General features: G+C 38.1%; 1 protein-coding gene across 1 annotated transcript in view; it reads right to left on the bottom strand.

The window, feature by feature from the left end:
- Positions 1-14,581, bottom strand: part of MAOA (monoamine oxidase A) — a 49,822-nt gene that overhangs the window by 34,196 nt on the left and 1,045 nt on the right. The window contains exons 2-3 of the mRNA XM_004689961.2: positions 2,037-2,131; positions 355-492 (exon numbers count right to left, since the gene is read on the bottom strand). Coding sequence (XP_004690018.1) covers positions 355-492; positions 2,037-2,131 — 233 coding nt within the window. The remainder of the gene's footprint in view (positions 1-354; positions 493-2,036; positions 2,132-14,581) is intronic.

The raw sequence follows: 14,581 nt of genomic DNA, 5'->3' as shown, positions 1-14,581 counted from the left end.
TGTGTGTGTGTGTGTGTGTGTGTGTGTGTGTTGCAGACACCCTTATCTCCACCCCCATGTCCCTGCAGATGTATTAGCAGGAGGGAGGGAACAAAGCCAACAGCCAGCCCATCACTACTCCCCTACTCTATTTGGGCTAGGATGCAAGTGCAGCCTTTGAAGACCACATGATTCCTGGAGTTCACGAGGATTTTTTTTTTTTTTTCAGAAAGAAATAAAGACAGAATATTAGTTGCTAGCTGAGAGACTACTTTTATGATTGCTTTGAAATAAATTAACTGAACACAAAGCCAAATGTATCTCCAAATGCAATGTCCTCCCACACTGGTCATGGGAGCAAAACCTCAGACTTACCTTCACATACTGAACCAGCCGCTCACTGACATTGACTTTATACGTCTCTAAACCCAGCTCCTTAGATAATCGTAAGATCTTGTTCTGTGTGGGTCCTATGTAAGCCCCACCAACATCCACGTAATCAACATGTTCATTCTGTAAAAAGAGAAAAGCAGTCAGAAGACTCTAGTTCAAATGTGAAAAACATTTTTATATCCTTGTTTTGTTTTCTATATCTTATAAAAAAAAATTTTTGTTTTCAGAACTTAAATGTACCTTACATATAACTCTTCTAATGTGAAATTGGAAATAGGAATTCTTTTTCATCAACTCAAGAACAGGGCACAGACCTGTACACATACTTCATTTCACTTAGTAACCCATTTGTATATTATTGGTGAGGCCAACTCAACAATGACATGCAAAAAGGATATCTGAGCTGATCCAGATCCTTTTCAAGTATTTTTGCCAATCATTTCGAAAGGTTATTATCTGTGCTTGTGGGGGAGTAATGACTGGAGGAGCCACCTTGAGATTTATTGGCCCTAATCTCTGATTTTTACCAGATGAAATCTTAAATCAGTCACATAAATGAGTTTTTAATCCAAATTTAAACACTTATAGGGAAGAATGTATCATGGGGAAAGAGTCCACAAAAGTATACAAAGATTCATATATCTGACAAATTATTTACAAATTGCAAACATTCTTTCATAAAATGAAAATGTTTATTTTCCCCCTTTTAAAAGCAACTCTATACTTTTTCCAGCATTTTTTTAGTGACACATTTCCCAGTGATTTAATAAACTGAATACTGGTGAGTTACAACTCCTGTGTGTGTGCGGGATAACTTCTTGTAGGCCTGTCTCTACTTTGTTTAAACTAGTTCTCATTCATGATGCCTTTTCTCCTTATAAAATACACATATAATATGAATTTTAGGAGGAGGGTATCATTCTCAGAGATTTATGCCTCCTCTTCCCAGCACCTGGAAATGCTGAAAATACTAGGTAACTTTATTATATTTTTGTGCCTCAAGTGCTTTGAAGCAGGGCCAAAATGCAACGTGGCCTAGTTCTCTTAGGCCTTAGTCCGAAGATACTGCCCAACCCAAAGCACAAGGAGTTTACCAGTACCTTCCTCTATACACATACATTGGAGGGCTCTGAAGCTGACCCTCAGCTGTCCTAGCTGTGTAAGACTTTTGAAAATACTACTTAGCCTTTTTTGCTTGTTTCTTCAGCAGCAGGCAAACTCCCACCCCTCTACCCCCAATAAATCAATCGTTCCTGATTTTTGCCCAGTGATTCTACACTACCTGGTTATCCAGCTTATGCTTTGAAGGTGTGTGTGTGTGGGGGGTGTGTGGCTGTAGTCACCTTGAGTCCAGCCTAACCATAACCCCATTTGAGACACAAGATGCTCTATCAGGTCTCAAGTATGGAAATTATGATACTGGACTGAAGGTATTTGTTCAATTTACTTTCTTCACTACAATGTAAGGTGCTAAAGGTGAGAAGCTATCATTCTTCACTGAATGTTTGTTGAAGAGTAAAAGAACGAAAACTTATTTCATGGAGTAGATTAAAGCTATGGGAGATGAATGGCTTAACTGCATCAATTTATGAGATTCCCTTTACTTCAATGGCTCCACTTCTAGTTTTTGTGGGATATTATGTCTAAGCATTAACGCCACTTACCCTCACAGTATATGTCCTTCCTCCAACTCTGTCACGAGCTTCTAAGACCAAAACATTAGTGTCATATTCAGCTAAAAGTTTGGCAGCAGACAGTCCTAGAAAGAAAACAAGACAGAGGAACAATTAATGTCTAAACAGGAAACATCCACAATTTCATTTTTTTAATTAATGAAGCACCATTGTTTTATATCTCTCTTAACATTTTGACAATAGAGGATTTCTCCCCTCAGGTGTGGTCATCACATCTCTCCCAACACCAAAGCACCCACAGTCCTCTGCCAGAATGCCTGATGCTCTCCCCTTCACCAAAGTTTTCATCCTTCCCCTTTTCCTTCTCTCTCCCTACTCTCTTGGACACCCAGCTCTATGGTCAGTTTTCAAGGGCTGGTTTTATAGTTTCTCTCTGTTTGACCCTTTGTTTGGGGTCTCTATATTCCACATATAAGGGACCTCATCTGGTATTTATCTTTCTCCTTCTTGCTTATTGCACTCAATATGATCCCTCCCAGCTCCATCCAGGTTGCCACAAATAGCATGAGTTTATCTTTTTGATTGCTGAGTAGTATTTCATTTTGTATATATGCAATTTCTTGATCCACTCATCTGAAACACCCAAAATTTAACTAGATCTGCACATAATACAACATAGACAATCCATTGATTTTGCTATCTTTCTAATCAATTGACTACAATTGAGTCACCAATATAGTATCTATCATAACTGTATATCTATCATCAGATTGTTAGCAGAAACAAAATGTAATTTTGTTTACATGTATGCTTTGGTTTTGGTGATAACCAAATCAAATTTAAGTGAATTTTCTAAGGCCTGAAATCAACCCATATTGTACACTCTTTCAGAAACCCTGACTGTATAAACAGAAGAGTATGGTTTCCTGGAAATTTTCCCTAGCAACACCAAGTTTCAGTATATCTGGTTTTTCTTTTTTCAATTAAAAAAGTCTGTTTAATCACCTCTCATGGTTTATATCTGGATTACAGGTTTGCTAGATTTGGTTTTCTCCACTAGATTCAAAATTACCGAAAGTAGGAACCATGCTCTAAACCATAACATTCAGCCCTGCCAGCTGACTCATTTGAATACAATGTACTGTATATTGCTGACACCCAACGTTCTATATAATCAACAAACCACAAGGAAAGGTATCCCATGACAGCTTAAATTCACATCAATGCCTGCAATACTTGGTACAATGCAGTTGCTGAGACAGAGCCAATGTCTCCTTACGCCGGCTGCAGAAAAATAGGGATGGAGGTATGATGACAAACATGTTTTGCATAAATCTTTTTCTTATGTCTTCATTATTGCTTCAGTTTAGTTTCTTCCCAGGTCCTTTTAATCAATCTAACTATAAACTAATTAAATAAAGAAACATCTATTAGAATTAATCAGGTAGCTCACTTCTAAGAAGGAGAAACTTGCCTTCTGCTCCTAAAGGACAAGCAGCAATGGCTTCTAACTCCTGCAGCAGAGGGACCAGCAACAGTCCTGCGCTCCACCCCACAGCCTCTCACTTGGCATCCTGCTGCAAGTCTTACAGATCAATTACACAAGCCTTTCCTGTTGCCTGTACCAACCATCCCTTGAAGTAAATGCCATTACATATATTCCAGATGAGAACATCAAGTCCCTGATATGACCACAACAAAGTCTTCAGAAAAGTGAAGGGTTTTACTTCTCATTTGGCCTCATAAAAATCTAACCAAATGTGGAAGTTTTAAGCAGCTTGATAAATGGGCTTCAGTGGAAACAAAAACTAAACACCACTGAAGAGGCTAAAGAGAGAGGGGAAGCAGGACTAGCTGAGTCAGTACAATGACCAGTCAGGGACAATGACCACTTTGCAATTTGGCATTTAAGGCTGTAACCAAATGAAATTTAAAAGTTGACAAAGAATGGTTGTTGCTGCATTACAGGGAAACGGTTGTATCCCAAAAAGGGAAGTTTAAACTCTTAGTTTAAGAGAAGAAAACCACTGAAAATATTTCAAGAGGATTTCAGGGAAGAATGGGCTTAAAAGGATCTTGGGATTTGAAGAGGAAAGATTTTATTTAGAAAAGCACTTTTTCTGAGGTGCTGCATGAATAGGATGCTAATGTTTCAGTTTGAGTGTTTATTGTGAAGTTGAATCTGAGAAGAAACTTCTATGGCAATTCAAAGGTTAGTAAATATAGAATATGGAAGCAGGATGCTATTAGAAAAACCGCTACCTATGAATAATAACAAGATTAATTTGAGTAAGTAACTAGCTAGCCATAAATAAAGCACAGAAAATACCGGTGGTCCAGAAAATATTTTCTAATATAACAAACTATTGTTGTCTGTTGAATGGAATGGAAAAAAAAAAAAAAACGAAGATGATGCCTGCTTCAGGTTGTAAGTCCCTAGCTCTTTTTTGTTATCCTGTATGTTTTACTATACATTCTACCCTCCCATCATCACTACACAATTCGATAATCATTCAGAGAAAATCTCCTATCTCAGCTGTCAAGTGCACAGGTCAGGAACTTTTGTCATAATTTTTCAAAAGATTTATTTGGTATTTTTTTTTGTAAATGGGATAAAATATAAGAGGTTTATCAAGACTGAAGGAAAGTCACTAAATATAGCTACTAAAAATTGATTTAAAATCAATTTTTTTATTTTCATATTTGTTATACAAAGAAAAAAATCTCATGTTAAGTGTATTTCAGATTAGCCAAAGCTAAGAACATCGTACATTACAGCTCCTCCTTTCACTTATTTCCTATATATATATATATATACACATGGCTGTATGGAATCTAAAGTAAAAGAAGAAGGCTGCTTTCCATACACCCCTCTAGCATCCTTCCCCTCTTCCAAGTGATTAACAACCATCTCTGAAATCAAGGGAGGAAAAAGATACCTGATTTTCAGTATTTGGAGTTCCATGGTGTCTATTCACTCCCATCATAGTTGATTTCTAATAGTGATTTCAAGTCCAACGAAATGCAGAAAGAGGTGTGAGTGAGCAACATCAGTCCTGATCAGGCAGGAAAGGCTAGATCCAACACATACATACTTCTGATATCAAGATTCCCGACCTCAGGTCCGAGGAGGAGCTGGGAGGAGTAAGGAGGTCGGGGAGGGGCAGAATACCTATTCTGGCAGCAAGTGCATGAGATTCATTGGGTTTAGGGAATCAAGGCCTACTTAGGAAAGGTGCCCTAGACTCTCAAGTGTCCTAGTGTCATAAGTTTATGATTCTCCCACTGCATTGTTTCAGAAAAGGGATATCTAAGTGGGCACTGGCTAAACACAAATAAAAACAAAAAACACTGTGCCCTCCACCTGCACTGAGAACTCCTCCTTCCTCTGATCAATAGGAAAGAGGGAACGCAGGACTCCAGAATGTTCTGTGGTTTTTGATGTGAGTAGACAGCCCAGAGAAGTTACATTCACTGAAAGTCTGTTAGGCCTTGTTGTATAAATAAAGATCTCATCACTTTCACAATGCAAAAGCTTGAAAACAGGAAAAGGACAGATCATGGCCCAGGCAAATCATTAATCACTTTGCATTAAATATTTTAAATGAATATTTTAAATGAGAATGATGAGTTTAAAACAATACAATTCCTCTTCTGATTTCTCCCTTTTCAAACATTTGGGTTTTAAAGAAACACAAATAAAGTTGGTTAATGTATTGGAGAGGTTAAAAAAATTGCCAGTCTGTAAAAAGCACACCTTATTTGTGAATTCAGGCAGTGTTAGTCTGGTTATTATTAAATCAGGGGAGCCTGGGTTAGATAATGTATGCAGCAGCTATCGGTATTACCATGGCAACCTCAAACCAAGCTCCAGCCTCTTAAAGCCACTGCCTGTGGAAACTGTTCCCACAGGTTGTGCAGTAATTCCAACACCTTGAAATGACTGTTGTCCACAGAGAAACTGATAGAAAATGATACAACATACATCAAACACCTGGAGCAGGGGTTAATATTTATTTTAAAAAAAAAAGTCTGCAAGGAAATGGTCCTGTAAGCCTGATATTTGTGGAACCTAGCTTATCCCAGCCTTCTCTACCTTGCCAAAGGCCCTTTCCTTTACCTTACTTCTTCAAGCACATTTGCAATGCTCTATTTAAGAGGAAAAAATCATACACTTGATTCATGTCACCCTGTCCAGTTCAATTTCTGATTTCCCTTCAACAAATGATCTGACTTTCTCATTAGAACAAACCTTGAAATATAGCATATTCCTTACCCCAAAATGTCCAATAACCCCACTGCCAGACAAGCAACAGTCATAATCTGTCACATTCTGTCCCCACTACCCAGCTTTATTGTTTTTTAAAGCATATATCACCACCTGGCACATTATAAATATTTTGTGCCAGATGAATATGTATGTCTATGTGTATGTCTGCCAGATGGTGATGTGTACATCTTTTGTATATTGTAAATTGCTTATATATCCCTCAGTAGAATGAAGCTCCCAGGAACATAGGGCCATAAAGGCAAACTCAGCATGTATAAAGCAGGACACTCAACATTTCCCCACAATTCCTTCTTCTCTTGGCTCGTTGTAATTTAGTAAATGGCCAGTTCTCCAGATCAAAACCCTCAGAGTCATTTTTAGTCCTCGCTTTTTGTCATAAACCACATTCACTCAATGGGCAAATTCTGTTTGTTGTAGCCTCAAAATATGTTCTAGATCTGATCACTTCCTACCACTTCAGCCATAGCTACGCTTGTCCAAGTCATTAGATGGAGATCTGCCTCTTTATTACAATGAAATTTGCAGACACTTTTGCATCCCTTTGTTGCACGTATGCAAATGCTTGTTGCAATAAATAGAAGAACCACTAAGAAAATAAGACCATGCTAGCCTGGATGAGGGGAACAGGGAAGTTTCTTAAGTGTCAGATTATATTTATCTCAAGCAACAAAGGAAGAATAACAAGGATAGGGTGCCAAACCATTTTAACCTTTATGCCTATATAACTCAGCAGATTCTAAATACTACTAGTACATTTTCTGACCTTTAAACAAGCACTGATTTTTGTTAGCAAAAGAAAACCTAAAATAACAGTGTGCACACAAACTCGTCCCTGTTATATACAACCATTCCTCTCCTCTGTTCTATCCCTATATCCATCTGTGTTTTGCACTTCCTTTCAGCGAAATAATTCTCTCTTTTGAAAATCCAAAATCTTCAAATCCCTTTGATAAGTTCAAAAAAAAGTGCTGTCTCAAATAATAGATGAATGCTAACAATTAACTTCAATTTGCACTGAATTGGACAGACTGGTTGTCTAGACAGTCCTAATTTATTTGATTATTGTTCAACATTCATCTTCACTTTAGATAAATGGATCTCACCCAAGTTAGGGAATGCAATTACTCCTTAATTCATGATTCGCCCCATTCTTTTATTAAAACACACCAAGGGCAGTTCACACTGCTGCGCTCAGACTCTACTCTAAAGATGTGCTATGAATTCAAGTAGTCATTTCCAAAATGTTTTATGGAATATTAGTCTTCAGGATGCTCCAGGGAAAAATAACAATGTTCATGGAAACTAGACCAGCTCGTCTGTTTCTCCTGAGAAATGCATGGCACACAGTGGCATATTTAAGGGCCTGATAAGTTGTGCAGTGAAGAGATCTGTTCAACTCTGCATTTCTCCCCTTTGTGCCTTACGAAAAAAAGAACTATGCCCCAAAACACATTTTGGGAAAGCTCTCTTCATCTTACAAGACTGCTTAAATATTTACAGTAATAAACTCCCCATGAGCAGGGCAATATGTGCATTCTCCAAAGTGCAAGCTAAGAGCAGGGAGGCCAAGTTTGAGTGCAGCTTCTGCTCTTCTGGCTATCCTAGCTTTTCCTCTTTCTTCCCAGTTATATCTCCAAATTTGATACTCAGCACCATCTAGAAATGTGTACTGTGCATGTCACACATTAATTTTTTAAGTTAATTTTCTATTATTTAGTGGTCTCTGGTAAAGAGAATTCTCATGTAACTACACATTTGGACACTTGGATTGAATGCTTCAAGAACAGGACAAGTACAGTCAAACACAAACTCATATTGAAGTTTTAGAAGCCACTGTTTCTAAGGCAGGAAAACAGAGTACACAACTCATCAGTTTTACCCAGGGCACACAGTAAGCGCTCAATCAACAAATACTTATTAAATGAATGTATACATGAACTAGAGAACAAAGACATGCAGTTAAGGGGGTCTTTACCTTAAGCAGTAGCTCACAGTGACCTTACTTAATCTGGAAACAATGACCTGAAAGATCATCTTCCTTGGAATTTAAAAAAGGGGGGGAAATCCTTCGTATAACAGGCATTCGACCTAACAGGGTGCCCCATACTTTTAAATCTAAATGTTCATGAAGCAGCACCATCCCAAGTAACATGTTCCAATGTTCCAAACACAACTGATACAAGTCACTAGTTTCAGATCAGAAGACTGCAAAGTAAAACAATAATAGAGTTTACTGCAGTCAATGAAGAAGCTTATAAAGCTGGCCCAGGAAGTGAGGTATAGAAGGAGCACTGTCTTGGAGGTCAATGTTTTAAGAGGTTAAGGTCAAGTTATGTCATTAAGAATTTTATGGCATTTGGTAATTCACTTATCTATCTGAGCCTCCCTTTGAGCTCCTACAGGCTGCAAGTCTGTGATATTTGAACATGGTCAATAAGTAATTAAGAAAACTCTCAAAGCTTATCGTCTGTATTGTATGCTCCTGTTGACCCTCTTACCTAATCAATCAATTACATATTACTAGAAAGTAAGATCTTATTTATTTTGGCGCCATAACAGCTAGAAAAGGGTCATCCTGATTTAAGTGTAGCATGAGATGATGCAAACCATATCCATGATGCGATATGGATGGAAAAAAGTGTTGAAGAGGCCTCCAAAAGAGAAAGCCGATTAGACAAAATTTTACGAAGCCAATTAAAAATGATACTGGAAGATACATCAAATATAACTTAATCCAACCTTTGATTTTACAAATGACAAAACCATGGTTCAAAGACATTAAGTTGCCTTAACTCATAACTCATAATATTATATTACAACATAATAAAAACTAGATCACCCAAGGGAAATTACAAATATTTTTCATAATCAAATTTTTAAAATTCTAAAAACTAACTTGTCTCGAAACTTGTAATATTTAAAAATGTCACTAAACTACTTTTTATTCATCCTGTGAAGTTCTACTCAAACTTAAAAGAACAGATAATTAACACTATGAAATCCATTTCATACACGCAAGTAAATTCCTGAAACAGGTGCTACTACTATGTGTCCACACTTTCTATATCATAGAGCTGGACACTGTTGTAAATCTCTGTATGTGATATAAAAGTACAATATAACCTCAATCTTTCTGGCTATACCTGAATTCAAATATCGGCAAGATTTTTCAAGTATAAAATATGTAAACACCTTACTCGCACGATGACTGTTATGAACCAATATTCGACAATAACAGGCTTCCACCTTTCTTTTTCTCAATTATAGATCTCTGTGAGCCAGTTACAACATTGTTATATAGATCTATTGTTAAATATATTTTTCAGGGCCCTCCCTGGTGGCGCAAGGGGTTAAAGCACAGCACTAAGAAGCTTAAGCCACTTCCACATGAGTTCGATTCCCGCTTGCCCCGGAGGAGCTCCACATGGTGAGGCAGACCTCTCCTGACCCGCCCACTGCTCCCCTCAGCGGTGTACTTGGTTGATCTGCCTGCTCTGCTCCCCTCTCTTTCTCTGGTGAATCCTCTCACCCTCCGCATCTCTGGCCTGTATCACAGTTCTATATGAATGAATAAATATCACGTGACTTCAATATTGGCCAAATGCTAAAACTACCCCTTAAATGTTAGATATACCCAAAAGCTCAGACAACCATGAAGACATCTAAAAGATCAGAACTTGAAAAAGCATAATTCATGTGTCCCCTTGTTCAACATTTAAAAGATTAATAAAATAAAACCATCCTATCTTGTTTTGAAGAGCAAATACAAAAGTTGGCCAAAGTAATACCTCAGAGTATCACTAACGAAGGCACCAAAAATAAGAAGCATTTTTTAAGCATAAGCTTTTCTTAATCATACAAAACCACACATAATGCGCTGCCAAGTTCTAGGTTTTAATGCCTACAATGATCCTAGCAGAAGTGATTTTTCAGGGCAATTATAACAAAAAGGGAAATTGTGGTATGTTGTAAACTCAAATGCTGGAATTCAGAGCATTAGCCAATCTTGCAAAATGGCTTTTCTGTTTCAGATGATGAGAAAGATTCCATCCCTGCTGATTTTATACAGCACCAAGCTCTGGGCAGCTAGTATTCTCATTTTTTTTAGTGGAGCTCAGCTCATGAATAAAAGATAAAAGGGAGTTTTATTGCTTACATGCTATTTGAAAATAATCTTTTTAAATGACTTGTGATTTAATTTCATGAAAACATGGAAAAACCCTCTAACTAACCATGGCCATCCAGCATTGTGACTAAAGTGCTTTCAGTGTTCACCCACTCACTCACTGTTCACACACACAGGCACATTAAGTCAAGAGCGGATGTAGCGCACAGGGGCCATCTCAACAGCTACCGGGATCACATCTTTAGAAGCCCAGTAAGCAACTGTTTTCCTTCCCTGTAACGCTTGCTAGGGGCTTATATGAAAAAAACACCACTCATGCATGCCTGACTGCCTCAAGACTTTCTCGGTACTCTTCCAGTCTCCTTTGTTGGGGATGTCTTTTTTCAATCCTCTTATCCCTACCTAATAAAATCCTATTTTATTTCTCAAGGTCCTAGTACTTTGTTTGATTCATAACATAATTACTTCTCTGTTATAATGTCAATTATTTTTCCCAGCTGATTACTACTTGCAAGAGGATGGGGCATTTTATGGCCAGGACATCAGCTACTCAACTAGCCTCTGATCTAGCCTCTGTTTCACATAAGGTAGAAGTTTCTTAAAATGCTTTGACTGAGTTCATTCAGGCAACTCGCTTATGAGTTGACTTTTCCTAGGTATTTTCAAAGCTAAAGAATCACTAAGGAGATGATGCAAAGAGGATTAAAATCTTAGATGACTGGATTAGACTGCCTTTTCTTAGTTTGTAAATAGCATTCTTTTCTTTTTATTTTTCATTGAAGCAACACTATTTTAATACTATAATAATTTCAGGTAGACAGCATTATGAATCATTATAAATCAAAATACATTGAGTTCACCAATAAAAGTCCAATTCTATCTTTCCCCCTAACAGTTGACTCCTTTTACCTGATGGACCCACCACATCCCTCTCTCCTGCCTTTATGGTAACCACTATTTGGTTACCCAGTCTAAAAGTTCAGTTTTGTTTCATTTAGTTCATTCATTTGGTTACTTTTCCTTTGGTTAATTAAGGTGCAATCTAGCCACTTGCAACAATATGGATGGTCCTGGAGGGTAAGTATTGTCTCCCTAAAGAAAGCCAATTCAGAATTTCTCAGTGAAAGGCAGATTTAAAATTTTTATACTACTGGGTTTCTCTCATTTTTTTGTCTGTATCATCTCATGAATAAGAACTAGCACCTAAAGTCGGTGACTGAACCACTCTACTTAAAGTAACATCAAGAAACAGACAGAAAATATGTATGAATTGTTAGAGATCACAAGCTCTGTATGAGGAGACTGGAGTCAAGGGGAGTCAGAGAGATTCAAGAGAAGAATCTTTAGTCAGGGAGTGAAGAACTCCTGACTAAAGAAGCATGATAGTAAAAGGTCAGAGAGAAGCACTTCCATGTTAAGAAAAACAAAAACAGGAAAGGAATGGGGGGGGGGGCAACAGAAAGAAACATGGTGTACCACTGCAGATGAGAGAACGGTGGGACTGAAGTCAGGCCTATACTGGGGATATTAAGAAATGCTATTTGTCCAACAAAATTGGGTCAGATAACCGGGAAGTCCCTGAAAATGTAGAAGAGAAACAGCCCAACGATCCTTATAAGGTTTAGAAGATGAAAGAAAAGGATGGAAAAGACTGTGGTGGTGCCAAGAACCGAGTCAAGGAAGTTAGGAAGACATGCAAAGTAGTTTTAGACAAGGAGAATATGAAGTAAGAAGACATTCAAGTGCAATATCCAGGAGCAGATAGGTTACCAGACAGAAGTCCAGAGAAGGAAAAGAATCCAAATTAGAGACCTAAGAGCTTTCTATAGATAAAGGAAAGTCTGTCCTAGAATGAGAAGGGAAGAAGTTGCATAAGAGCCCAAAACTGATGAACAATTGAGCCTCAGGTCTACTTCCAAGCTAGGAGTTCACAAGAATATGTTCAAAATGAAAGGATAGAAAGGGTGCAGTGTTGGTGGTAAAAGTTCAAAATCCAATAATTTCACAGGAAACATTAAAGGAGTTTTGAAAAGGAATGGGTAATAAATGATGATGAATAAGGGCCAGAGTATATAAAAGGTATACTACTTACAAATACAGAGGAAAGCTATTATTTATGTAGTCAAAAATCCTTATTGAAAATGAAAGACAATTCTGCCAATAGGGATTGATTTTGAGGAATGTCATTAAGACTCTATACTCTTCTGGGAGCTATTTTGTTATATAATAGGATAACAGTGCAGCTGTTAATTATTAGACGTATTACTGTCGGTGTGTGGGTAACATACTAAAGTGTGCAAGTCCTGACAAAAGTTAAAATAAATATCCAAAAGCATTTAAAACTGAAATAGGGACTGTTAAATAACTATGGGATACTGCTAAACAAACAGAGATGATGGGTTTTTGAGTTCTCAGGAACACTTGGGAAGCAATCCCTCCCACCTGCTTGCAAAACACCTAGTCTGCATCCAAAGTTCAATCTTAAGTCAGCCTCCATTTCTGCTTATGAGACATAGACATCTGGGTAGGTACCACGGTCAGAAAGCAATGTTTCTGGTCAGTTTTGGTATTCAAATCACTCCAACCTGATAAAGATGCCATTAGAATTCCTACCATGCCTTTTCCGCTGGTACTGATGGACTGAAAGTTGGCTTCTTAAATAGGAGAGTGAACTACTATGCAAGAAATGCCTTTATTGGCCCTCCCTGGTGGCACAGCGGGTTAAAGCACAGCACTAAGAAGCTTAAGCCAATTCCGCATGAGTTCGATCCCAGCCTGCCTCGGAGGAGATCCACATGGCGGCAGACCTCTCCTGACCCGCCCGCTGCTCCCCTCAGCAGTGTCCTTCATCCATCTGCCTGTTCTGCTCCCCACTCTGTTCCTGGTGAATCCTCTCACCCTCTGCATCTCTGGCCTATACCCCAGTTCTGTATGAATAAATAAATAAATCTTAAAAAAAAAAGAAATGCCTTTATTTCCCCCAAATGAAAATGAACATTGAAAGTGACCATGCAAGATCTAGGTGTGAAGTTAATATAATTTGGGTACCCTCTTTTTAAAAAAAATGTAAAATTATGAGTAAGATTCAGTATGGACCTGGTTATTTATTGAGAATAAGAACCAGAAGGGACTTACTGTTGTAAGGCCATAAAACATAAAGTTAATCAGTTACCAAGTAAATCCACCTCTGGTTACAATCGAGTACTGGGAGGAAAATGTAGAAAGGGAGAAAGAGCAAGTGATCAGGCATAAGAACAATAAAGGATAAATCATCCCTTAAAGAAAACTGGACCACAGTATAAAGAAAGGAATAAAATCGTAGAAAGGACACTGAATTGTGAAATATGGGAGAAGGAAATTCATATAACACATCATCATTTTATTTTCCACTGATTTATAATAGCATCACTTCTAGGAGCTTTTCTAGGGCTAGGTTTTAGAGACATCACCCTACTTCATTGTGAGCACTGCACACAAATGTTTGGTGAACGAATGAATAAGTGAATGATGGGAAATACTTCCATTCCTTACTCTCCACCAGGATCTGCCTTCCTCTAATGCTCCAAGGTACATGCATGTTTTTGCTGGCACTGGCTGTAGTTGTCAAAACAACAGCTCTTGACAGTCTCTTCTCTGGTGATTAAGTCTGTTTATCCTCAACAGGCCAATCTATCTTCACCCAAAATTAATGTGTAAGCATGTACAGTCTCCTCAAAAGAACTGTATATAGCAATGGGTACCTACTTTCTGACTCCCACTTTCTTCCTCCTGCAGATATATTTCAGGAATTATTAACACCCTCCCGGGCCAAAGACAGATTAGTGTAGAATTCTAACGAGGGCTGAAACAGAAGTCCTAAATTTCAAACATTTCCTCAACTATGACAAACAGGTGACAATTTGATATGGATTAGGATGAGGTTCCTGGAAAACCGCAAGCACCATTCAAAAGGTCAACTAAACTTCCAGGTCAGGACCTGGGGAAAACCCAGGCTGGCCAGGTCACAGGACAAGATTCAGGCTGTGAAAGGGATTCGCTTTGGGCAACAAATGCCCTACACCTTGGACTGTTAAATAACTATGGGATACTGCTAAACAAACAGAGATGATGGGTTTTTGAGTTCTCAGAACACTTGGGAAGCAATCCCTCCCACCTGCT

This window comes from Condylura cristata, unplaced genomic scaffold (assembly GCF_000260355.1).
Source record: "Condylura cristata isolate star-nosed mole 26May11 unplaced genomic scaffold, ConCri1.0 scaffold00027, whole genome shotgun sequence".
NCBI classification, from domain to species: Eukaryota; Metazoa; Chordata; class Mammalia; order Eulipotyphla; family Talpidae; genus Condylura; species Condylura cristata.
Note: the sequence above shows the minus strand (reverse complement) of the source record. Positions and strands in the feature narration are given on the sequence as shown.